Genomic DNA, 22,236 nt, shown 5'->3' with positions numbered 1-22,236 from the left:
GGTGAAAATGGCAGCAGTTTAATGTAAAACGCTCGCGAGGATTAGTCTACACATAAATCTTGATTTGGGGGGGGGGGGGGGGGGGAGTCCATGTGCAATGTCTTGCAGCAGCACATTGATGACTCCTTTGTAAATGATGCCAAGGGGAGCAGATAGAGTGGAAACTGTAGATTAATGCTGCTCGTGCTCATTAAGTCAGGCATGGATCATGGGGACACAGTTTGAGTTGCACGGTTTCATTCAACATCTGTCACCCAGCAAATCATAGTGTTTTATGCCGTGCTGTATTTCAACTGTAGTTGTTCCACTGTTTATGTTCACAAGGATGTTCACCCTGGCTCACATTCTGCTGGATTAACTCCACTCTGACTGTATAAGATGTTTTGTTTTTTTTCCAAATCACTGGAGGTTTGTATTTGGGGGTTTATTTTACTCATCTTTCGGATCCTCCAGGCTCCACTTGCCAGCTTCATTAATTGGCCTCCTATGCCTCTGGAAACCCCAGAGTGAAAGAGAGAGAGAGAGAGAGAGAGAGGAGAGAGGAGAGAGAGAGAGAGGAGAGGGATCTCCATTGGACCCATCTGGTGGTCGTGCCGTGTAGATGCGTCAGAGCGCGCAGGGGCGGCGCGTCGTGCGCCGAGGTGATCCCCGGGTTTAAAAGCGCAGAAGTCCTCTGTGCGCCGGAGCAGTGCGTCACAGCGACCCAGGCGAGCCAGGATCCCCCGACACAGAGCCCGATATCTAACCTACCACTGCGAGACGAAAATAGCTTTTCTAAGAGAACACGACTGCATCAGTCAGGATCTTATTCCACATGTTCCTCTCTTAGATTTGGCTGTCATTTTTTCTACTTTTTTTTATTCTATTATTTCTCGTTGTTTGTTTGCGACGATACAGCGAGGACTGAGAAGATCCTGAGCAACAGCTGGGGGGAATATATAAACTCTTATGGATACGGAATCGCTCCCAACTGCAGCAGCTGTACTCAGAGTTTGATCTCAGACGTTGCTCCGTGCGTAAAAAAGAAAATAAAAAAAAAGAAGAAGAGAGAGAAAATGAAATCTGCTGAAGAGGGTGAGTTTGACTTTTAATTCATCAACATCACACTGCAGTGAAGCTATAAATGTGGCAACTTTTCATCACTGTTTGACACAATTTTCCCACTTTTGAATGCCTGTATTCAGCCTCAGCGCGTTGCAGTATTAAAGCAGCGGTGTGTGTGTGTGTGGATATTCAGTGCGCGCCCCTCCCTGCTGGTTTGGGCATGGTGGGCGTGGTTCTTTTTGCTCCTGTGAGTCTCTCAGACTGAGTGTTCCCAAAATAGTCAGAATTGAACCAATGCAAATGACTTGACGCGGAATTGTGGGTAACACTGTGGGTTTCAGATGCCATTTGATGGCACCGGGCCCTCCCTCGGGCTACCTGTTAGGATGTCAGCTAATTGAGAGCAGTCTAATTATAGAAAACAAACATTTTAGAGCTACTGTGTCACACACCGCAAGCAGCATTTAATGTAAGCATCATTTTCTTTTTATTACAAGGAGTCATATGGTGCTGCACTGATGTCATAGTCTTTATGGTGGGGCCCCTAATTCTCTTTAATTTACAGCAGACAGGAGCTGTGGTGACTGCAGGCTGTCTGCAGCAGCAGCAGTCGGCCTCATCCGTATCAATGCTCTCCACTGTGGTCACCGTATAACCACAACCCCGGTTCCCATGTTTCTCCCTCTCCCACCCCCCTCCTCCTCCTCTGCCCCCCGGTTGTGACCTCAGCCTTCGCCACAGACAGGCAGAGTTTCATATGACCCAGCGGGGAGCGTTGGCACAGAATCATGAGCTTTCCCAGGGCTGGGTACAGCGTGCACCTTTACAGCATGCAAATAAACATGTCCCTCTTTGTGTTTATTTTCTGATGGCATGAAACCTTCCAACAAAAGCATCAGTGTGTGTGTTTTCATAATGTTACAGTTTATGGGCATTAAGAGGCATAAATTTGGCAACGTGAAGTGGAAAAAAAACAAAACACACCTGGTCTTTCCTTTTGGTTATTTTTAGACTGAAGTTATTTTTGGCTCCTTCATCTGGTTTCTCACCTTTTGCTTTGTATCAACTGGGTCACTCGGAGATGTTTTGTCTAGCCGGTCTCAGCATGGACGCACGCGGTCCCCGCCACCATCAGATAAGGCGTTAGCTCAAAGCATCAGGAAATATTCAGAGCCAAATCTGGTAGGCAAGCTGTTCTTTTGCCATTATAGGCAACAGCTCTCTTAAGACTCAACTTGGCAACTGTCCCTCCCTCTCTGTGAGGAAGCCAGTGAATGTGTGTTTGATTATCATGGTAACAAACTCAATCTGTTTGCTTTCCAGATGCATATGGCTACACGCCAAATGTCAGTCTATCCCTCCCACTGGGCAACCCTTGTCTTCCCTCCCAGTACCACAGCCTCCAGTCCAGCCCGACTATATCCGTCTCCGTCACCGAGCCCCACAGTTATGACGCCCAGGATGACATGAGAGTGACCGGCTACTATTCATCTTCGAGCATCCGCCCAAACGGAGCCCCGACCCTGGAGAGCCCTCGTATCGAGATCACAGCCTACGGTCAGTTTCCTGAGGATGAGGTGGAGGAGAACAACCTTCCTGTGGCCAAGCGAGTCAACTCCATAGTGACGCTGACCCTCCCTAGTGCAGATGGTTACCGTGACCCCAGCTGCCTGAGTCCGGCCAGCAGCGTCTCATCTCGCAGCTGCCACTCCGAGGCCTCCTCCTATGAATCGGGCTTCTCCTACAACTACGACAACTCGCCCCAGAACTCCCCCTGGCAGTCGCCTTCTGTGTCCCCCAAGGGCTCCACCCTCACCCTGCCAGGTGATGGCTGCCCCTCAGGTGGCTCCCCTCGCCACTCCCCGTCCACCTCCCCTCGCACAAGTGTTACAGACGACAACTGGATTGGTCAGCGTGGCTCCAGGCCTAACTCCCCTTGTGGTGCGAAGAGGAAGTACAGCTTCAACGGCAGCGGGGCGCCGCATAAGCACTTCCCATACTCGCCCAACCACTCCCCTGGACCGTCCCCGCAGACCTCCCCTCGCCTCAGTGTCACCGAGGAGACCTGGCTGCCAAACACTAACCAGTACACCAACTCAGCCATCCTGGCAGCCATTAACGCCTTGACCACAGACGGAGTGGCTGACCTTGGGGAGGGAATTCCCATGAAGGCCCGGAAAACCAGCCAGGAGCACAACGCCACAGTGAGCCTGAAGGTGGAGCCTGGAGGTGAGGAGCTGAGTCCAGGGGACCTCTGTCTGGACGAGCACCCCGCAAACCGCCTGCCGTTGAAGAAGGAGGGCTACTGTGGAGGGTTTCTGGACGTGCCACAACACCCGTACTCCTGGTCCAAGCCGAAGCAATATGTCAGGTGAGCAAGGAAGGTTCTGAAGATTTGAGGGGAATAACTAGAAACATGCAAGAAGTCGTCCATACATGCACTCTGGTTGCTTGGACTTGAACAGCTTAAACATATTTGTAATTTCATTGCAGGTTTATCACAAGGTCTGGCATATCACAGTGTTCACATTCTGCACATTCTACCTTGATAAGTGCATCTAAAATAAGCCTTCCTCCCTCCTTGTTAAGCTGACATGCTTTTTTTTTTTTTCTGCGCCCTCCGACAGCCCATCCCTGCCAGCTCTCGACTGGCAGCTGCCGTCCAGCTCGGGCCCGTACAGCCTGCAGATCGACGTGCAGCCCAAGTCGCACCACCGAGCCCACTACGAGACGGAGGGAAGCAGGGGAGCGGTGAAGGCCCTGGCTGGAGGACACCCAGTCGTTCAGGTCTGCTGCTGCTGAAGTTGATGTTTCCTCCTCGCCTGACAGACCTTCTCGACTTTCTCTCCTTTAGTCATGTGAATATTCCAGCATTTCGCAAGACAAAAGTAAACATCCTTTTAGAAAAACACAACATCATTTTCACCTACGTCATCTCTCAAATTTATCGCACAACCCCCCCCCCCCCCTTTAAGTGGCCCAAACCATATTTTGAGAAGCACTGAGCTAGACTGTTTGGTTTCCTGTGATGATTAGACCAACACACTGTGCAACCATTAGTCTCATTTTCACTCCTGCTCCTTAGCTCGTCACCTCTCGCCTCAACACTTTCTCCCCTCCCTTTACCTCTGGTGTTAAAATAGATCGGTGCGACATGTGTTTCATGGTCAGGCTGTTATGTTATTCAAAGATGTCACATTTCTGAATGGAATACCATAGGTATGCTATTAGACAGACCAGTCCGCTCAGTCAGTTCCTGTCCAGACTAGGGTGACTCAGACTTTTCCATTGCGTTCTCAAGTGCAGCACAGACAGTTACAAAGTGATGTAGCATGGCCAGTAAGAGCTTAGTCATGAGCTTTAACCACAGTAGCACTGGTGGTCGAGTCTGAAGAAAAAAAAATGCGGACAACTGCAGATATGTTTTGGCTATAAACCCATCTGGTCCCCCTAACCATTACTCCACATCGCTGACCTCAGTCTCTGAATAAATAAAAGGGTCTGCAGCAAAGGAGTCGTGCAAAGTGAGCGGCGAGCCGTGCTGTCAGTTGAAGTAATACCTTTTGACGTTTTATTAATACATCACAATGAGTCTACAAGTTTAGCAGACGTTCGTCACATGTGGGGCAGAGTTTTCTGTGTTTGCCTTTCAGTTTTGATAAAATGTCTTTTTGGCGTGGGGTAGTTTTTTCTTTATTGCCACAGAGGAGCAGTTAGCTAATCCTGCTTCTAGTTTGAATGGGTAATAATAACATTGCCACAGAGCCAGTTTAAAAAGAAAGAAGAGACTGTGTCCCAATTCTGCACTAACATGCTAACTTTAAGCAGATTTTATATCAAGTAATATTCACACAACAAAAGCGACTAGACGAAGTATTCTCACTGGAGTATACTCTGCCCAAAGCCAGTTAGTGAACATCTAACAGGAATGCGTTTAGCAGCTAAAGAGACAGATATTTCTCTCAGGAGTTGGTAGAGACCAAACACAGAGTGAATACTGGATTAAAACCAAACAACTGCAGTTCCTCAAACGTCCACTTGAGGCTGGCTGACAGAAGTGAGTCAGTCTCCATAAGTCCCCATGTTCAAATGTCCAAACATGCCAGTAGATGGCTTGTTTGAGTACCCAGGCCACATTTATCTCGCCTCAGGTCCCATGACCCATGATTTTGGCAGAAACAGGACTACAAACATGGTGGCGCCACTGATCTTTAGAGACCTGTGGGTGACGTCACGCATACGCCGTCCATTCTCGATAAAACACCAAATTATGCTGCTGTTGCTCTGACGTCTAAATAAACCAATCTTTACTCGATGTACACTATATGAATTGTTTCACTCCCCTAAGCGGGAGGCCAAAACTAATATTGATAAAACATAAACACATAATGTGACCCAGACTGTGGGTGAGAAAGCTCCAAGAAGATATTGGACACATATTACTTCCAAACTAACATCTGCATCTGAGCGCTGCATCTCAAACTGTTGGTTTTCACGGAGGAAGCAGCGTCGCATCAAAGAAACAGAAGTATTATATTCGCATGCACCAGCGGAATAAGACATTTGGAAACCCAAACATGTTGTACCATCCATCATTGTGCGAGACGCGCGTATTTGTCCATGAGAAGGTGCTAATGATTTAATGATAGGGGTCTGGGTTCACCCCAGCTGAAAAAGAGAGTGTGTTCTCTTTAAACCTAAACCCAAACCCCCCTCCTCTACTTACTTTTCCGCCAGCTACCACCCCAACCACACAGACTTCCCTTTGTTTAGGAAAGTTCCCGTGTGCATGACTGACATCATCGCACGCTGCGTCCTGCGGAGGCGGCAGCGGTTAAACCACACACGTTTCTGGCAAGCTCTGATGGAGATGTTGGAGGGATCTTCAGAAAAAAAAAAAAGAAAGAGGCAGCCCCATCTTTGTGACTTCCTGATTACATGTTACACGCGGCGTCGCAGCCTCTGCTGTGGACGCTGGCTGACGAATCCTCTGTGGCTGGTCCCGTCACTCCTTTTTGCCTCAAACCCTGTCCAGACTTTACTTGAGTTTATTCTGGACAGCAGTTCTGTGCGGTACACTTTCTTTTTTTTTTCTTCTCCACGTCCAGCATCTAGCACAAGCTAAGACAGCTATTTTCTGTTCTTTTTCAATGCCATCGCTGCCGCCTGCACTCAACCACACCCGCCCTTACACCAGCACCAGACTGAAGTATGCCCCTCTGAAGTGCTGTGTGCAGTCCTCACCGCAGTTAATGCTCAGGGTTTCATGCTGTACTTTGGTGGAGAGGAAATACCCCTTATTCAAGTCTGTGAGGTCTTCTCTTTTTTTTTTTTCCCTCCTCCATCTGAAGTCAGCTTTCATGATCTGCCTACGGCTTGAAAAACACGTCCAAGGAGCGGTTTGGAAGTGCATTTTTCTGTTATTATTTAGGAGTCATGTGCCTTTTTCTTGGCTTTCATCTTTGTGATTGAATAAAACAAAGTGCAAGTTAGAAATGTGACAGGGTGAGTTGCTGGGCACACTCTGGTATATGATAGGAATGATGAGGGAGCCCCCCGGTTGCCCTTACCCACTTTTTTCTCCTCCTCCTCCTCCTCTTCGGTGCCTTGAGCAGCCGGAGTCTCGGCATTCCTCTTGTGGGTGATAATATGAGCTAGGGAGGGGTGGCTGTGTTGCCAACGTCAAAACTGCCAGGGTGGAGGAGTGCAGGACGAGGAGGAGGAGGGTTTACATGAAGTGGTATCAGAGTAATTGAATCAACAAAACATAACGGTTGTCTGCTGCTGCTGCTGCAGCTGCTTCATGAAACAGATGATCCGGATCACAGAGAGCAAAAGAAACATCTTGACTCTTAGATAATTTCAGGTCTTAGGATGATAGATGATAGATGCCGAACGCTGACGTGTGCAAACTTTCGGGAAACATTCGAAGAACAGCTGAAATCATTCAGCCGACATTATCGGGGTCTGATTATTTCTATTTTCCTCGATTCGATGCCGATAATAATTCAAATCAGATAATCCGTAATCTGTGAGTAATTACATCTTGAAAGTTACCCCGTGAGCCGGCTACCTCACTTCATCACACCAGCTTCCTGCTGCCTAAATAAACAGCATTGCTAGGCAGCAACCCATTTCCTTACACAAATATACAGGGCTTTTGCAGGCTCTTAACCCTGACAGGGATCCTCCTCCAAATCACATGTTGTGCCTCCGCCGCTCTGAGCCTTTCACTCTCGTTGTGGCTACTCCTCTCATCTCGAGCGCTCTTCCCCTTATGTAAGTGAAAAACTGTGGTCTCCATTTCAACATCGCCCTGCCGGCCGTTTCGGCTGATAATCCTATCCACAGTGGAGTATAATGAGGTGTGGTTCAGTGTCTGTGTCTCTGCAACACTTTGACAGGGTCTGCGGACGCTGATGTGCACATATTGTCAATTTTTCTTGCCTACTCCTGCCAGTTTTCTCCTCGTAAGCTCCCATCATTTCACTTTTTTTATATATATATGCTGTGGCCAAAGATAGAAACAGTATTCCTTAAGTTTGCATGAATCTGAGCGTTGACTCCTCAGTGATATTACTCAGCCCTGATTGGCCGACAGTACTAGCTGCCTCTGACTTCAGATCTGATCATTGTTGGCGTTTTGTGTGCGGCGAAAATTGCTCGATGTTAATTAAAAGGATGGAAAAGTTTCCCCCAAACATGTCCAGTTGTGATGCTTGGCAGAAAAATAGAGAGACTTCACTTTTCATCATCCAACACAATAAATCATCGCTTCAATATAAAAAAACAACATATTTTTGTTCACATATCTGATTGATTTATGAGATTTTCACTTCAATCCAACGAGATTAACGTGAGACTGTTTCACAAACACGCCAAAGTCTTCACAGCTGCAGCTTTAACCTTTCAAACAACATTAAACAGGAATTTGACGATAAACTCTAACAATTTAAAGCATTAAGTTACTTATTATATATTATTTATCATATATTGGGACCCCTGTACGTTGTTATCATACACATCCTGCTCTAAGTCCTCGTTGTCACACCGTATGGTTAACATACATAACTCGCAGACAGTTTGTCAGTAGTAGCCGCTGTTCTCATATTTCAGCCTGCGGCTTTTGGGCTTCATGCCTGCAGTTTGGGTGGCTGAGGTCATCCTGGCAGGAGGCCTCCTGTCAAGCAACACCTGTGGAGGTCTGGAAGCACTTTAGAAGCTCTGCATCGAACCCTCCACCGGCTAGAGCGCGAAGCACTTTGCGTGCTTGTCTCCAGCTCCTGTCGTGCCGGGAATCACTTTTCCTGATAAAAATCAGAGCGGGGGTCACTACTGAGAGTTTTTCTTGACCCTGATTGGCTGAGGCTCGGTGGGATTGACATTGACCTTGACTTTTCTGAAACACTAGCTTAGTCTTGTCACAAGGCGGACGCAGCGCTCGCAAATCAAAACGCTGCTCGCTGTAGGTGGTTTTACTGCTCTCTGGCTGCGGCTGCCCCTGAGATCCAGCTACTGTGGGATCAACATCTTGGCAGATCTGACATGAACTGATGGAGGAAGTGTACACAGGCCATTGGTAGTAAATTAAAGAAGATGAAAAGGGTGATTACAAGATCCTAAATGGGTACTTTGTTTGAAAACCATCACGCTGAAAGCCTGACCTCTCAAAGACCTACATTTGTTTAAACAGCGTACAAGTGGCTTTTTTTTTCTAGGGAAAGGACCCAAGGGTTTCACCACAACTGTGTCTTTCTCTTCTTTCTTCCTTCTTAGCTTCACGGCTACATGGAGAGCGAGCCTCTGACCCTGCAGCTGTTCATTGGCACAGCTGACGACAGGCTGCTGAGGCCCCACGCCTTCTACCAGGTCCACCGTATCACCGGGAAGACGGTGTCCACCCCGAGCCACGAGGCTCTGCACAACAACACCAAGGTCCTGGAGATCCCACTGCTGCCAGAGAACAACATGCGGGCCATGTGAGTATGACGGGCTGCTGATCTACAGCAGGTCAGATCAGGTGACAATGAAACTTTGTAGCTCGTAGAGTTATGTCTAGCTACTTCTGGAGTCAAGTAATTTAAGACTTTGTCTTTGGATTGCCAAGTCTTGATTCATTCAAGAGTCAACATGAACTTGTCTTGAATGACCTGAGATTTGACATGGATTCTGACTTGTCTTCAATAATTTGAGACTTGATTTGAGACTTGGACTTGCCTCAAAAGTTTGAGATGTTTAGATTAAAAGCTGCTAAATCTGGTTGAAAAGTGAAACCTATTAGTTATGTTCCAGTCTTTTAAGTCAGAGTGAAGTCTCAAGACAAGTCAGAGTCTGCTTCAAGTTTGGACTCATTCGAAACCGGTCCAAGTCGAGACAAGCCCTCCATAACTAAACTGAAAGTCCGATATGTTTTTGACTTTTCATCTTCCCTTCAAGGCTGTTTTTAGTCATAACAAGTCATGGTTAACAAAGACTTGAGACTTGGACTGAAAATATTCAAGTCCACTTCAAGTTTGCTCTCATTTGAAGCTGGTCCAAGTCCTTCTAGTCAAGAACTTCCTTTCACATACCCAGTCATAACAAGTCATGACAACTTGTGGTAAACATATACTTAAGTTGGACTTTAATTTAAACTTTAATTGCTCCAGAAAGACTTTAATACGATACAGTGATCATCTGACGTGCTACAGTTTGTCCTCGACGCCCATCAAACACCAACTTTTCTGCAGAGATCTCTCTGGTCGTCTGCAGGGTGAACGTTTTGTTCCTCTCGGACTAATGAAACTATCAAAACACGTTGGATCGTCACTTAAACAATCTGTAGATCTGGAGTTTGTTCTCGATGCGTGCCTCCACGATCGTGCTTTCCTTTGGGCTGTGAAAGTGTTTCCCTCTGTACACATTTTATAAGCCTCAGAGATCAGATTACCGGGGAAGCTCCGGGATTTGTGTCTGTAGCTGCAGAGGCAGTAGCAGCCTGCTACCATCAGCACTTTCACTTGCTTTTTAATGGATGTAACACATAAGCTTCGGCTTCACCTCGGGATATGGTTTCTCTCTTCTCATGGTGCACACGCCTCAGAGAAGTCCAGGGATTTGTGGGAGATTTATTCGTTTTGACGAGTACTCCAGTGTGACACATACAGTAGATGTTTTATCACGTGGTGTAGAATACAGGCATTATTCATTCATGATGATTTACGTGTCAAATTAAATCATTGATCAACATTTTTTTTCAGCTAATATGAAGCCACACATAGTGTTGGTCAACTTGGTATGACTCCAATTAACTCCTCGTTACTTAAATGATAGCATTAGAGAAATTACCGCCCCCTCTTTATCCCCTCGGTATTGTGCCTTCCTTCCTAAAGCGTTTTCTCAGGCACTGAACGGACGCCTCAGTATGTGGTTTTGCACTCAGCTTGTCTGCGTAGGCGGAGGAGGGATGGAGGGATGAAGGGATGGAGGGTGGGGGGGGGGAGGGTCAACAGCTGGGGTCCTTAGCATCAACACCTGATTACTTCGCCAGCAGAAGCAGACCCCGGTGTCTGGCTGAGAAGAATGTTCAGGGAGTGTTCAAATGTGTGTAAAAGTTGACATTAACTAGGCTTTGAGGAATGCGGCATCAAGTAGCACGCCGATGGAAATGCCAGAAACCGTTTGGAGAGGGCTCGAAGGTATTTAAGTATGAAAAAAGTTTGATGAGTGCAGCGCGGACAGAGAGAGAGAGAGAGGAGTGAGGTTTTCGTGAAGTGTCTGATGAAGACTTTGACACCGTGAAAAATCAATTCTCGCTCGTGAGATTTGTGGAAGGGGAGCAGTATCTAAAAGAAATCATCTCCTGAACGTTCCCATCCATTTGTTTCTATTGAACTTCACCCAAGTGTGGGTGCACTGAGGTGTAAAGGCTCTGTTGGGGGTGGTGGTGTTAATCTTCTGTTGACATGTCTTCAGCCTCCTTTGGGACTTTGTTGATGGATCCCAGAGTGAAAATCACTTTTGATTTGGCCGCACCGATGTATAAATCACAGCCTGATTAACTCCGAGAGTATATATGTCATCGATGCACATGCTGATTTGCCTTGTAGACAGACTTGAATTTGGCAGAGCTCTTCATCTCACACAAGTCTCCACACATATCGCAGGATCGACTGCGCCGGGATCTTGAAGCTGCGCAACTCGGACATCGAGCTGAGGAAGGGGGAGACTGACATCGGGCGTAAGAACACACGCGTGCGGATGGTTTTCCGGGTTCACATCAATCAGCCGACGGGGAGAACGGTGTCCTTGCAGGCTGCATCCAACCCCATCGAGTGCTGTGAGTTCATCTTCTCAGATTTGTTTCCCCTTCAACATATTACACTCGTAAACTCCTCAATCCGCCCAAATGCCTCGTAAACTTAAAATGGTTAGATTAACCGACTTACGGACCACCAACACGGTGCTCAGGCCTCTCTGAGGGCTGAGAAAGTATATATATGTTTACTTTTTTTTCTTAGCCATGCTTGGTTTTATTCACACATGTACACCAAATGATGAATTGTAACCACTTTGGCGATCTCCTGACTTTTATTTAGTGCAATCATTGGGTCAATAAACACTTTTTCTTGCCTCCAAATTAATGGATACCATTCCCATGAGCCACATCTGAGCTTTGGGTTTAGGGTAGCAAATGCAAGCATGCTACCACACTAAACAAAGGTGGTGGGCATTGTTATGGTACAGGACTGGATAGTTTCACCACTTCAGGCCTCGGATATTTCTTCAAATCAAACAATCTAATCCTAGAAAGAGAAATCAAACCATGGTGGAACTTCTCATATGTTCTTTATTTACTTTTTATTCTTTATTTGGATCTCCATTAGCTTCCACTAAAGTGGTTGCTAGTCTTCAGTCCTCAGAAAAACAACAACAACAACGATTTAAAATTCACACAGCATCAATAAAGGCAGCAAGCTGCAGTGCAAGCCACTTATAAAGAAGTGAACTGACTCTCATATGAAGTAACAAAAACCCACAATAGAGACAAAAAACAACCGAATATAAATAAATGAGAAATATGTGACGCAGTGATAACAAAGTAACGTCTATTTGAGATTAATACATTTTCTGTTTTAGTGACCTTTTGAAAGAAAATCAGTTTTTTAACAGTCCGGTGTTTGATCTGAACTTGATGTACTCACTTGATCACGCACAGTAGATAGTTGTAAGTAAGGATAAAAAGTTTGGATTAATATCAAGAAACTATTTAGGATTAATCAGTTAATCTATGATGTCATTTATGAAGCAAAACATTCAAACAGTGACGAGAGTTCAAGCTTTTCAAATGAGACGATTTGCTGCGTGTCTCTTCCTTTGTCATTACAAATGAATTATTGTTGATTTTTTGGGCTGTTCTTCAGAATAAATAAACAATTTAAAGACAATCTTAGAAGGAGAAGCTTAGAAAGGGAAATAAAATCATACTTTGGTGAAACTGCTCGTAACTCACATGAAGGCAAGTGAAAGGTGCTCTGTTTTAAAGAGATCACAAGACAGAAAGTTTGGGAAAAAACCAAGATTAATCAGCGACGCGACGGGCAGAAACTTAATATTCAATTAATCCTTAAAGTCGTTCATGGGTGAAAACAGTCACTAAAAGTTTATCGACCCAAAGATTAATCACTTGATTAAAAAAATAAACATTAGATCGGGCAGTCAATCAGCCCGACGCTCGCGCACGTGATCGTGAGCTACATTTTAATCTGGGCGATGCGAGGACTGTGTTCGATAAACTCTATTGACTCGTCTGCACTGCACTGGGATTGACCTTTCACTGGACCGGGGATAAAGTCAAGCAGATCAACCACTTCATGTGGTTCTGGCAACCGAGAGCTGCCATAGAGATTAAGTCTTATGAGGTAAATGAAAGACAGTAGTTAAACCATGATCTCAGCCCCTTGAAATAGACCATTGTTAGTTTCTGAACGACTGCCACAGAGCAATTGTTTTTGACCAAAATTCACTTTGTGTGTGTGTGAGAGAGAGAGCGACAGACAGACAGACAGACAGACAGACAGACAGACAGACAGGGAAGGGAGGTAGAGAAACAGAGAGATGTGGGGAAAGATTGATGCTTTCCAAAGGCGGAGAATTAAGAGTTTTATCAAAATCCGAGAGTGGGAGCATTGAATTACAAAAAAATGATGAGAAATGTATCGTATGAGAAAAAATATTCAGGTTTTATTGAACCTCTATTTATGTATATCGGTCAATCAAAATGAAATTACAGCTATCTGTCACTAGACAGAGAGAGAGAGAGAGAGACCAGGCCAAGACATCGGCATTGCATTTAGACAGAAATAAAAACAAGCTTTGCAAATATTTTATGGTTAAGTAGTAGATCATTTCAGGGAAAACTGAAAGCAAGCAAGGAATGAGGACACCAAGCCAAAAGGTAAGAGGAGTAAAAGGAAGGACGCGAGGAGGAGAGGAAAGATGGTCTTAAACCAAATATTTAAGACAAAACATCCACCATAATTTGAGTTAAACAAATAAACACGACACAGGAGCCTCTCTCCCTCGCTTCTAACATGAAGACGTAGAGCTTTTGCAGCTTTTACCGGCAGCTCTGTGGAAGCTGTCTAGGTAGTGATTCAGCCTCAGTCTGGATGCTCAGGTCTGCATGGGGAGTGGGTGTGTATTAGCTGTAACGATGAGGCCCGGCTTCTCTTCTCTCTCTCTCTCTCTCTCTCTTCTCCCTCCCACAGCCCAGAGATCGGCCCAGGAGCTGCCGTTGGTGGATAAGCAGAGCTTGGAGACGTGTCCCGCCCCCGGAGGGGAGAGGATGCTCCTCGACGGACACAACTTCCAGCACGACTCCAAGGTGGTGTTCGTGGAAAAGGCTCAAGGTAAAAAAAACAAAAATAAATGAATAAATAAATTAAAAAAGATCTGGATTTCGAGCCGTGTCGTCTCGGTACAGCTGTGTGTATGTGTGTGTGTGTCTCCCATTTGTTGGAGAAACCCCAGGACTGCCTCCCTCCCTCCCTCTCTCCGTCTCTCTCCCCCCGCCGTCAAAATATCCTCCATCCTGCCAGAGTGCCACATGTGGTGCACATTAATGCGCTGTATTTTTAACCCAGCAGATTTACATTTGCAGAAGTTTCCATTGCCTGTTCAGCAGAGGAATGGATCACAAATGCAGCATGTGTTGTGTGTGTGTGTGTGTGTGGGTGGGTGGCTGTGCACGTAGTGTGGACACGTGCACTTTTGTGTGTGTGTGTGTGTGTGTGTGTGTGATGCGTCAGTATTTGTTTCTCTTTTTCTGACTTGAAGCCGTTTCGGTTTGGAGGGAGAAGGGGACTGCTCCCAGATGTTGATACGAGGAGGTTTACAAACAGCAATTTCCTTGATTAGCTTCAGCAAAGCAACGTGAGGTACAGTTTGGGCCAAGGCTGAGCAATGTAAACACGTGTGATCCTATCAGCCTGTGACTCATTCAAGAAAGAGGGAAGCCTTTTCATTGTTCCACCTGTGAAAGGAAGAATTCAAGGCCGCCTCGGTGCCCCCCCCCCTTCCCCTCCTTACCTCCACTGATCCAGCTCTGTACAATGGAGGAGTCAGATTGTTTTGTCAAAACAAGAAATGATTGAATAAGCACAGGTCTGTTCCCCTCATCTCGACCTCTTTGATTAATGCCGATCACGTCCTGAGAGTGAAGTAAGGTTTCTTAAAGGCAGAGCGGCGTCTGGAGACAATAACAATATTAACCAGTTGTTTGATTTTTTGGCTGCCCCCTGTGGACAAAAGTGGTAAAGACAGGCGGTTCCTCAAACGTCCACTAGAGGCTGGCTCCAGAAGTGAGTAAGTCTCCATAAGCCCCCATGTTAAAATGACTTCACAGCAGAAATAAACATGTTTACAGCCTGGTACAAAAAACAGTTTTGGTCTCTGTAGCTAATTTCCCCGTTCATGACAACTGTACTGAGGGTGAATTTATATACAACTCACCTGTTCACATTATATTAAGGCTTAAAGTTATGCAGGATTAAGAGCGTGGACGCTTTGATTGACAGGTGGCTTGTTTGAGCAACCAGGCGTCATTCAGCAACGCCATGTGGTCGATCTGGACAACAAGAAGCTCATAATTAATTAAATAATAGACACAAAATAATCGTATTTAATATATTTTACTCCATTCTGTGTAAACAATTCAATATCACCATGGTAACACATGGTTATACGTGTTTCCTTTCAAGTTCATACACCGATGTGTTATTGTTGTAGTGTTATGTCTTCATAATAAGAAGCTCTAGGTGGAGAATGAACAGTGACGTCCACGGTGACCTGCACCTCCGTGGACTGTACGCAGACATTTGCATTGCATGCTAATGTGCAAACAAACAGCTGCAGGCGTCGTGTTACTCACCTGTCCAGGAGGAAGACTCAGGATCTGTTTTCAATCCTCTCCATCTGCTGAACGGCCCACCAAGGCTGATTTGTGGTTTTGCCTTGTACTCCATTGTTTTGTTTTTGTTGTTTTTTTTGGTTCTTCAGTCAATTCTTTTTCCTAGAAATGAAATTATCTGGAGAAAAATCTCCTCCTGCATCCTTTTAGCTGGTAAACACACAACTCACCGTGAACTCACTGAGCTTCTTCATTTCATCAGATATTGTAGAGAATGGAGCCTGAAAAATAGCCATCCGTCTCTGATTTATGATTCATAACTTATGATTTATGATTACCTCATTTGCTCATGCAGTTACCAGTCGAACCAGTTAAAAACTCACTGTAGAACCACACCTTAAGTTAGCAAACAAAAAAAGATGAATGAAAAGAAGAACTTTGATATTTCCCTCATGGATCGAGAAAAGTCTCCTTCTTCTGCAGTTAAATAAACTATTCATTAATAATAATTGTTCTCACAGGACAACCACGCTACAGATATGATGCATTGCTCTTGATTAAACTACAATAACAGTGTATAAAGTGAGTTAAAACGAGCTCAACTGTAAATATCTGCAACAATAAAATGCAACTTACACATTAATGAAGCCGTAATATGAATCACAAACATTACATATATTAATAAGATATTAACAGCCGTAAAATACTTTTGATAAGTTTATTTTTCTGATAATACTTATAATACTGATATTATTACTTTATTGGAGGATTTAGACTTCCACCACTGAAAGCTGGCCTCCATTTAGTTTTTTCTTCCAAAGAATTATAAATAATTTGAGTTCATGATTAAAGCAAAGTTTAACGTTATAATACTTATAGTTTTTGGGGGTTGAGGCGTCACTCCACTGCTCGGTTACAGGATACATGAGCAATGAAAAATAGTTCCTCAGTTCAGAAATATTCAAAATATTGAATTCTAGTAATCTCCAGCAGCTCATTACTCTTCATGTCTCCATTTAAAAAGTTGTAAATACATAGATATAGATGTAATACATTAAACACACATTACATTAAACTTTTAAACTTTTAAACTTAACATATTTGATCATTTTATCTTCTTGTACCATCAATGTCCAACTTTTAAGTTTAAGTTCAACCGATGACTTTGACCTCTAAAAGAAGAAAAAACCTAAAACTCGAACCTAAAGGACAAAAGGAAGCGGGCAGCTTGTCGTGTAGCAACAAAGAGAAACAAATAATCGACTGAACACTCTTGTTTTTGGTCAGTAGCTGCTCTGGTTCTGTTCAAGATCTGAATCCAACTGTCTTTAGGGCCATGTGCAGGCTCTGGACTGGTGTCGATGGGTGTGCTCTCTTGTTTTTGATGAGGGTTTCCCCGCGTCTGGCACCAGCATCAGATTCCTGGGCAATCCTACCATGGAAACACCCTTAAGCCAGGCTTCCACAACACTGCCCTCCCTCTGCTTCCCTCCATCCTTCCACGTCTCTCTCTCCAAGCTGCCTCTGTGCCACCAGCTCTCAGTTCATTAACTCATTGCGAGTTGTCGGACTCCCCACGGATCGTACCGGGTCTTCTTTACAGCTGCTCTCTGTATAAATATAGATAGGTAAATAGATACAGTAGACAAGTAGAGACATCACTAATCTCTGGGGTGAAGTGGCAACACTGGTATAATAAGACACAGTTTATGGAAAGATGCAAAACAACAACGACATTTGCATATTAAAAAAAAAACAAAAAACCCTCCTGATTTCACGTCCTCGCTCGCGTCCAGCTGATAGAAAGTGGAAATTCAATATGCTTTTATTGTTATTTTATTGATGCCAAACACAGCTCTGAGAAAGAGTTTAACGATCAAACTCATAAATCCACAGCGGTGGATTGGATGCCATAAAGGGCTTAAGCATTTAATTTTACCGATGGACAATTTTCCTGCAAATCTTCCAATAAAGCACACTCACAAAATACCGTTCAACAAAGCTGCGGTAACAGAACATGTGGCCACTGACTTGTTGTGTGTTTGCATGTATCCTGTACTTACAAGACGTGTGTGTGTGTGTGTGTGTGTGTGTGTGTGTGTCAGAGTTTCCCTTGTCATTATAGGCCCGGATGGGTCACCCAGCCTTAAGAGACTGCCAAAAAACTAACTTGTTTTGGTTTCTGTTTTAGTGTCCAATGGTCTCAATGATGTTTCCACTCTGCTGACAAATGAGATTCGGCTGGAAACACACACACACACACACACAGACACGTTTAAGTGTGTTTGTGTCTGACAGACAAAGAAAGAGAGGAAGAGACGGTGACGGTGATATGGTGTACAGTTCCATATTCATGTTTTCGAGTGTGTTGTTGTTGCTACCCATGACTCATGCAGAAGGAAATCCCTCGTTTCCCCCACGGAGACGCAATCTGTCACCTGCTCCTCAGTCAGAGCACAACATCTGAAAACAGTAACTGCGTGTCGGCTTTGCTCTATCGCACTCGCCGCCGCCGCCGCCTCCCTGGTAGAAATAACCGAGATAGCATCAGTTCAGTTGTCACTCCCCGTTACATCCAATCAGTCATAGGAGATTTACTGTACGACCTCTGAGCTGCAGACATCAGCCTGTAATCTGAACCTGCTTCAATCTCACTTTGCTTTTATTTTCCCCCGGCCTGCCCCGAAGATGCTGTCTTTGATAAGTCACACTCACTCCATTTGGGAAATTAGGTCCTGCTGTCCTTTATTCACCTCTGTTTTCTTTTTTTTCCCCCCGCCTGCTGGATGAGTTCTCAAATGTGATTTATTGTCTGTTAGTAAAAGACTAAAAGTGCCGAAATCCAAATCGAAATGAAAGACAGAAGAGTGTGAGGCGCAGAGATTGAACCCAGGCTGGAAACCGAAGAAAGAAAGAAAGAGAGAGTGATTTTTAGTGTTCTTCGTGAACACTCAAATACAAATTAAACTTTAATAAACTCACACGGAGCTCGTTAGTGGTGTGACTGTGGGAGTTCTGGTGTATGTATCCCCAAAATATCAGCTTTCATCAGCTGCTTTTCAGCTTTCTGACTATTTGTGAGCTCATCTAACTTTTAGTCTTTATGGTTTGTTTAGCTGAAGAAGAAGCAGAGTTCTGTTATGATGCTCTGTAAAAGTTTATTACTTTAGTATCTTTATAGCAAAGCATATAATACAGTAAATACAGGTGTATGTGTAGTGTAGGCTCGGGAGAGGATACGATAGGATTACACTGAACTAAATAAACCAAAAGTAAATAAAACACAGCTTCAAGTAACATAAACAAAAGTAGAGTAAACTTACGTAACTGTAACAAGATAGTCTGAGTTTAAAGGTACACTTACTTAGCTTTCGTCTGCATTCGAGTGGAGCTCAATCCAAATATTTCCATGTGCAAGTTAAAAAAGTATAAATTGACACTTAAAAGATTAAAAGGTTTGTTGCTTCTCTTCCTGTTGGAAGAAGTAACTAGGTCTTTTGTCAAATCAGTTGCTAGGCAGATGTCAGAATAATATCAAATAAAAGTGCCTTAATATAATGTGAACAGGTGAGTTGTATATAAATTCACCCTCAGTACAGTTGTCATGAACGGGGAAATTAGCTACAGAGACCAAAACAGTTTTTTGTACCAGGCTGTAAACATGTTTATTTCTGCTGTGAAGTTGGACATTTGAACATGGGGACTTATGGAGACTGACTCACTTCTGGAGCCAGCCTCATGTGGACGTTTGAGGAACTGCTTCACTTAATTTCACTGACGCAGAGGTTGCAGTTTGGTTAGAGATAAAACAAGCAGCCTTCAACACACGAGTGTTAGTTTAGAAACTACACGACTATTATAAAAAATATTACATACAGTGTGTGGATAAGTACTTTTGTGTAGCACCTCTTTTATTGGTTACTTTCAGGGTCTTTTTTAACAAAGTGTGCTTTTCTGCTCAGTGTTTCCCCGCCATGATTGATAATAGCTTAATTTGAGCGAGAGATCCTGAAGGAAATCCTAGCAGAGGAGAAGCCCTCTGGTGAGAAGAGCACTTTCACATCTGGCCAGTTGAACTGGACAGCTGCCGCGAATAACACCCACCCCCACGCCGACCCCCCCCTCCGATCCGCCAACTCCTCGGCCTCGATTTGGCCGTGTTTTTGTTGAACCGTCTTCCTCACCTGTCCGTTTTTTTTTTTTTCAAACAAGTAGCGACCTGGACGAGCTTCTCCATGCCTGTCATGTCTAATTGCTCTTGGCTTGAAGAGGCCGTGCAAGTAAATTGACCTGCGAGGGGGGGATTAGCATGCTGCAAAGGCTGCCAGATGGTGTCTGGAGTTACCTGTAGAAAATTACAGATAACCATCCGTCTTTAAGCCCATGAGAGCTGCGAACAAGACGGCGGTAATGAGGCTGTTTCAACATGAGCCCTGTGGTAGCTCGGTGAGCCCTGCTAACTCCGAGCAGTGGGTTTATCTTGGAGGGAGGGGCGGTCGAGGGGTTTCGGTTGCATTCACAGAACAATGACTTCCACTTGAAGTCGTTCAGCGGTTTTGGCTGCCTCCGACACTTCTGAGAACAATGGCCGTTTTCATAAACAAATCAATTACAGCCGCATAAACAGCGGGGATTATGTTTTCATAAATTACAGTGTATGATTCATAAAAAAAAATCCCAGGCCAATTTGAGAAACTCCAGAGATTGATTTCCTGATGAAAGCGCTGCCTTGCATCCAGATGATGTTTTTTGCAGTGACGGGCGCCACTGTAGCTGTAAGTAGCGTTGCTGTTGCTGAAGAGTGGATGTACTCTGCTCCTCCACCGCCATTTATCAGCTCGGCGTTGAGCTCAGTCGCCAACACCACCCCCCCACCTCAAGTTCCCGCCAACACCGCAGCGGCTTGCGTGTTTGCAGGGCGGCAGGAAGGACGACTTTTCAGTCATCAGTCAGAGGACAAGGGAACTCTTTCAGCATGCCACATGGGCCTGGGTAGAGCATGTGTTTATATTTACTGTATGTTATGAGGGCTTGGGCACACGCCACCCCGCTGTTTCACTCTGGGCACCAAAGTTTCACTCCACCCAGCTCCAATTAAGGAGCACAAGGAGCTGTTTGATTCCCTTTTATAAACCCAACATGACAAATAACTGCATTGTATATTGTTTGATCCCCCTCAGCTGCCATGACTCTGTGTAGCACACCACCGCTGTGCCATTGACTGCTCTGTGTTATGTCTGTTCTGAGAAAGTAATGATTTGTATAGACCATTGCTAACGAAATGTGAATTGTAAGACTTCTGCGAGGCTGGGACGCGGCCAAGGCGAGAAGAGTTTGGGCGTTGTGAGAGTTGGAGAGGGGTACTGGGTTTATATGGTCGGGGTGGTTTTTGGGGGGAGAGGTTTTAGGCTGAGTTGTTTAACTTAGATAATATTGGATATTATCCAGCACAGTGAGCCAGGGAGTTAGAAACCATATTGTGCTCACTGAAACTTGGTAGGAGAGGAACTGGAGAGTTGCTGCTGCTGAAGGTTTTTCATTGGATTGGTGCAGGCGTTGTGCAGATGTTGCCCTATAACTCTGGAACATTCTGCGGTTATCAATTACATTCTGTGGTTATCAATTATCCGGTACACTCTTTTCAAACAAAAGGCATCCCACGCATTCAGCTTTTTTTCAAAGCTCTTTTTTTTTTCGAGAAGTTTCCTGGCAATAGGTAGCCGGGCACTGAAGACAAAGTGCTAAATTTAATTCTTCTATCTCTGCGCTGATGTGAAAAATGATGTGAGTCAGAGCGAGCGAGCGCAGCAGACGTAGAGGAAGATCTGAAAAACATGTTTACCTCCCGTGGATCGACATCGGCTGCTGAAGGCTTCCCTTCTGGAGAGGTTCCCAAAGTGAAGAGAGTCAGCGAGACAGAGAGAGAGAGATTGAAGTCAAACAAACAGTTTTAAGAGACAGAGATGCTTCAACCGAGGAAGAAATGATCTCATTGGTGGAGTTGAAATCCAAACTTTTCTGATCAACTTGATCAGAACTTTTTTTGGACAAGTTATTTGAGTCTGATATAATAAATTATTCATATGTTGCACACGTAGAATCTGACTTTAAAAACTAAAATACCCACAGGGCACCGTGTACCAGCAGAGATCCTGTACAACTTCCTGTATGACAAGCTGTTTTCCTTTTCATTTCTGTTGTTTACATGTAGGCTTCCTCGGGAACATGAAATACAACTGTTATATTTGACTCATAGTACGACACGCTGGTGTGTGTTTCCTTGCACGCCAGCTGTCTGCACCTTGCCGTGACTGGGCCAGTCACGATTGTTACTTTATGGTGTCCAGAAAATGCTGTACTTTTTTGTTTTTTACCTAACTTTATATTTATTTAAACAGAAGAAAATCTCCACTGTTTGTTTTGTGGGATTTCTTTTTTGGGAGGTTCAAAGCTGCAGAATCTGGTTTATCTGTCACCAGGAATCCAGGCCTGTTTAAGAAGAAAGAAAATAGTCTGGTGGCTAAGTCACGAATCTTAACTAGAAGCCTTTTGTCTCTCTTCACTAATGTTTATGTAACATTCAGAAAAAGCCTTGTGAATAACTATGGACACCTCTGGCTGTGAGGTGAACTGCAGTCGGCATCTTGTTGCTTGCGTTTGCACTCTTGTGCATCATCCTGGGTGAATGCTAAAATGTTGGAATATAAATTACAGTCATGTTTAGATTAATGTTACTATCTGTAAAGGTCCTATATGTTATTTGGGATATTGGCTCCATGATACTAACCGGCTTTGCAAATCAC

The 22,236-nt window shown here is 44.6% G+C and overlaps 1 protein-coding gene across 1 annotated transcript in view; it reads left to right on the top strand.

The window, feature by feature from the left end:
- Positions 1–675: 675 nt before the first annotated feature.
- The window catches only part of nfatc1 (nuclear factor of activated T cells 1), a 41,783-nt gene continuing 20,222 nt past the window's right edge, over positions 676–22,236 (top strand). The window contains exons 1-6 of the mRNA XM_010745969.3: positions 676–1,074; positions 2,368–3,415; positions 3,672–3,831; positions 8,821–9,023; positions 11,190–11,362; positions 13,794–13,934. Of these exons, the coding sequence (XP_010744271.2) occupies positions 1,056–1,074; positions 2,368–3,415; positions 3,672–3,831; positions 8,821–9,023; positions 11,190–11,362; positions 13,794–13,934 (1,744 nt within the window). The 5' untranslated portion in view covers positions 676–1,055. The remainder of the gene's footprint in view (positions 1,075–2,367; positions 3,416–3,671; positions 3,832–8,820; positions 9,024–11,189; positions 11,363–13,793; positions 13,935–22,236) is intronic.

The sequence above is a fragment of the Larimichthys crocea genome, chromosome XIII, assembly GCF_000972845.2.
Source record: "Larimichthys crocea isolate SSNF chromosome XIII, L_crocea_2.0, whole genome shotgun sequence".
NCBI lineage: Eukaryota > Metazoa > Chordata > Actinopteri > Sciaenidae > Larimichthys > Larimichthys crocea.
Note: the sequence above shows the minus strand (reverse complement) of the source record. Positions and strands in the feature narration are given on the sequence as shown.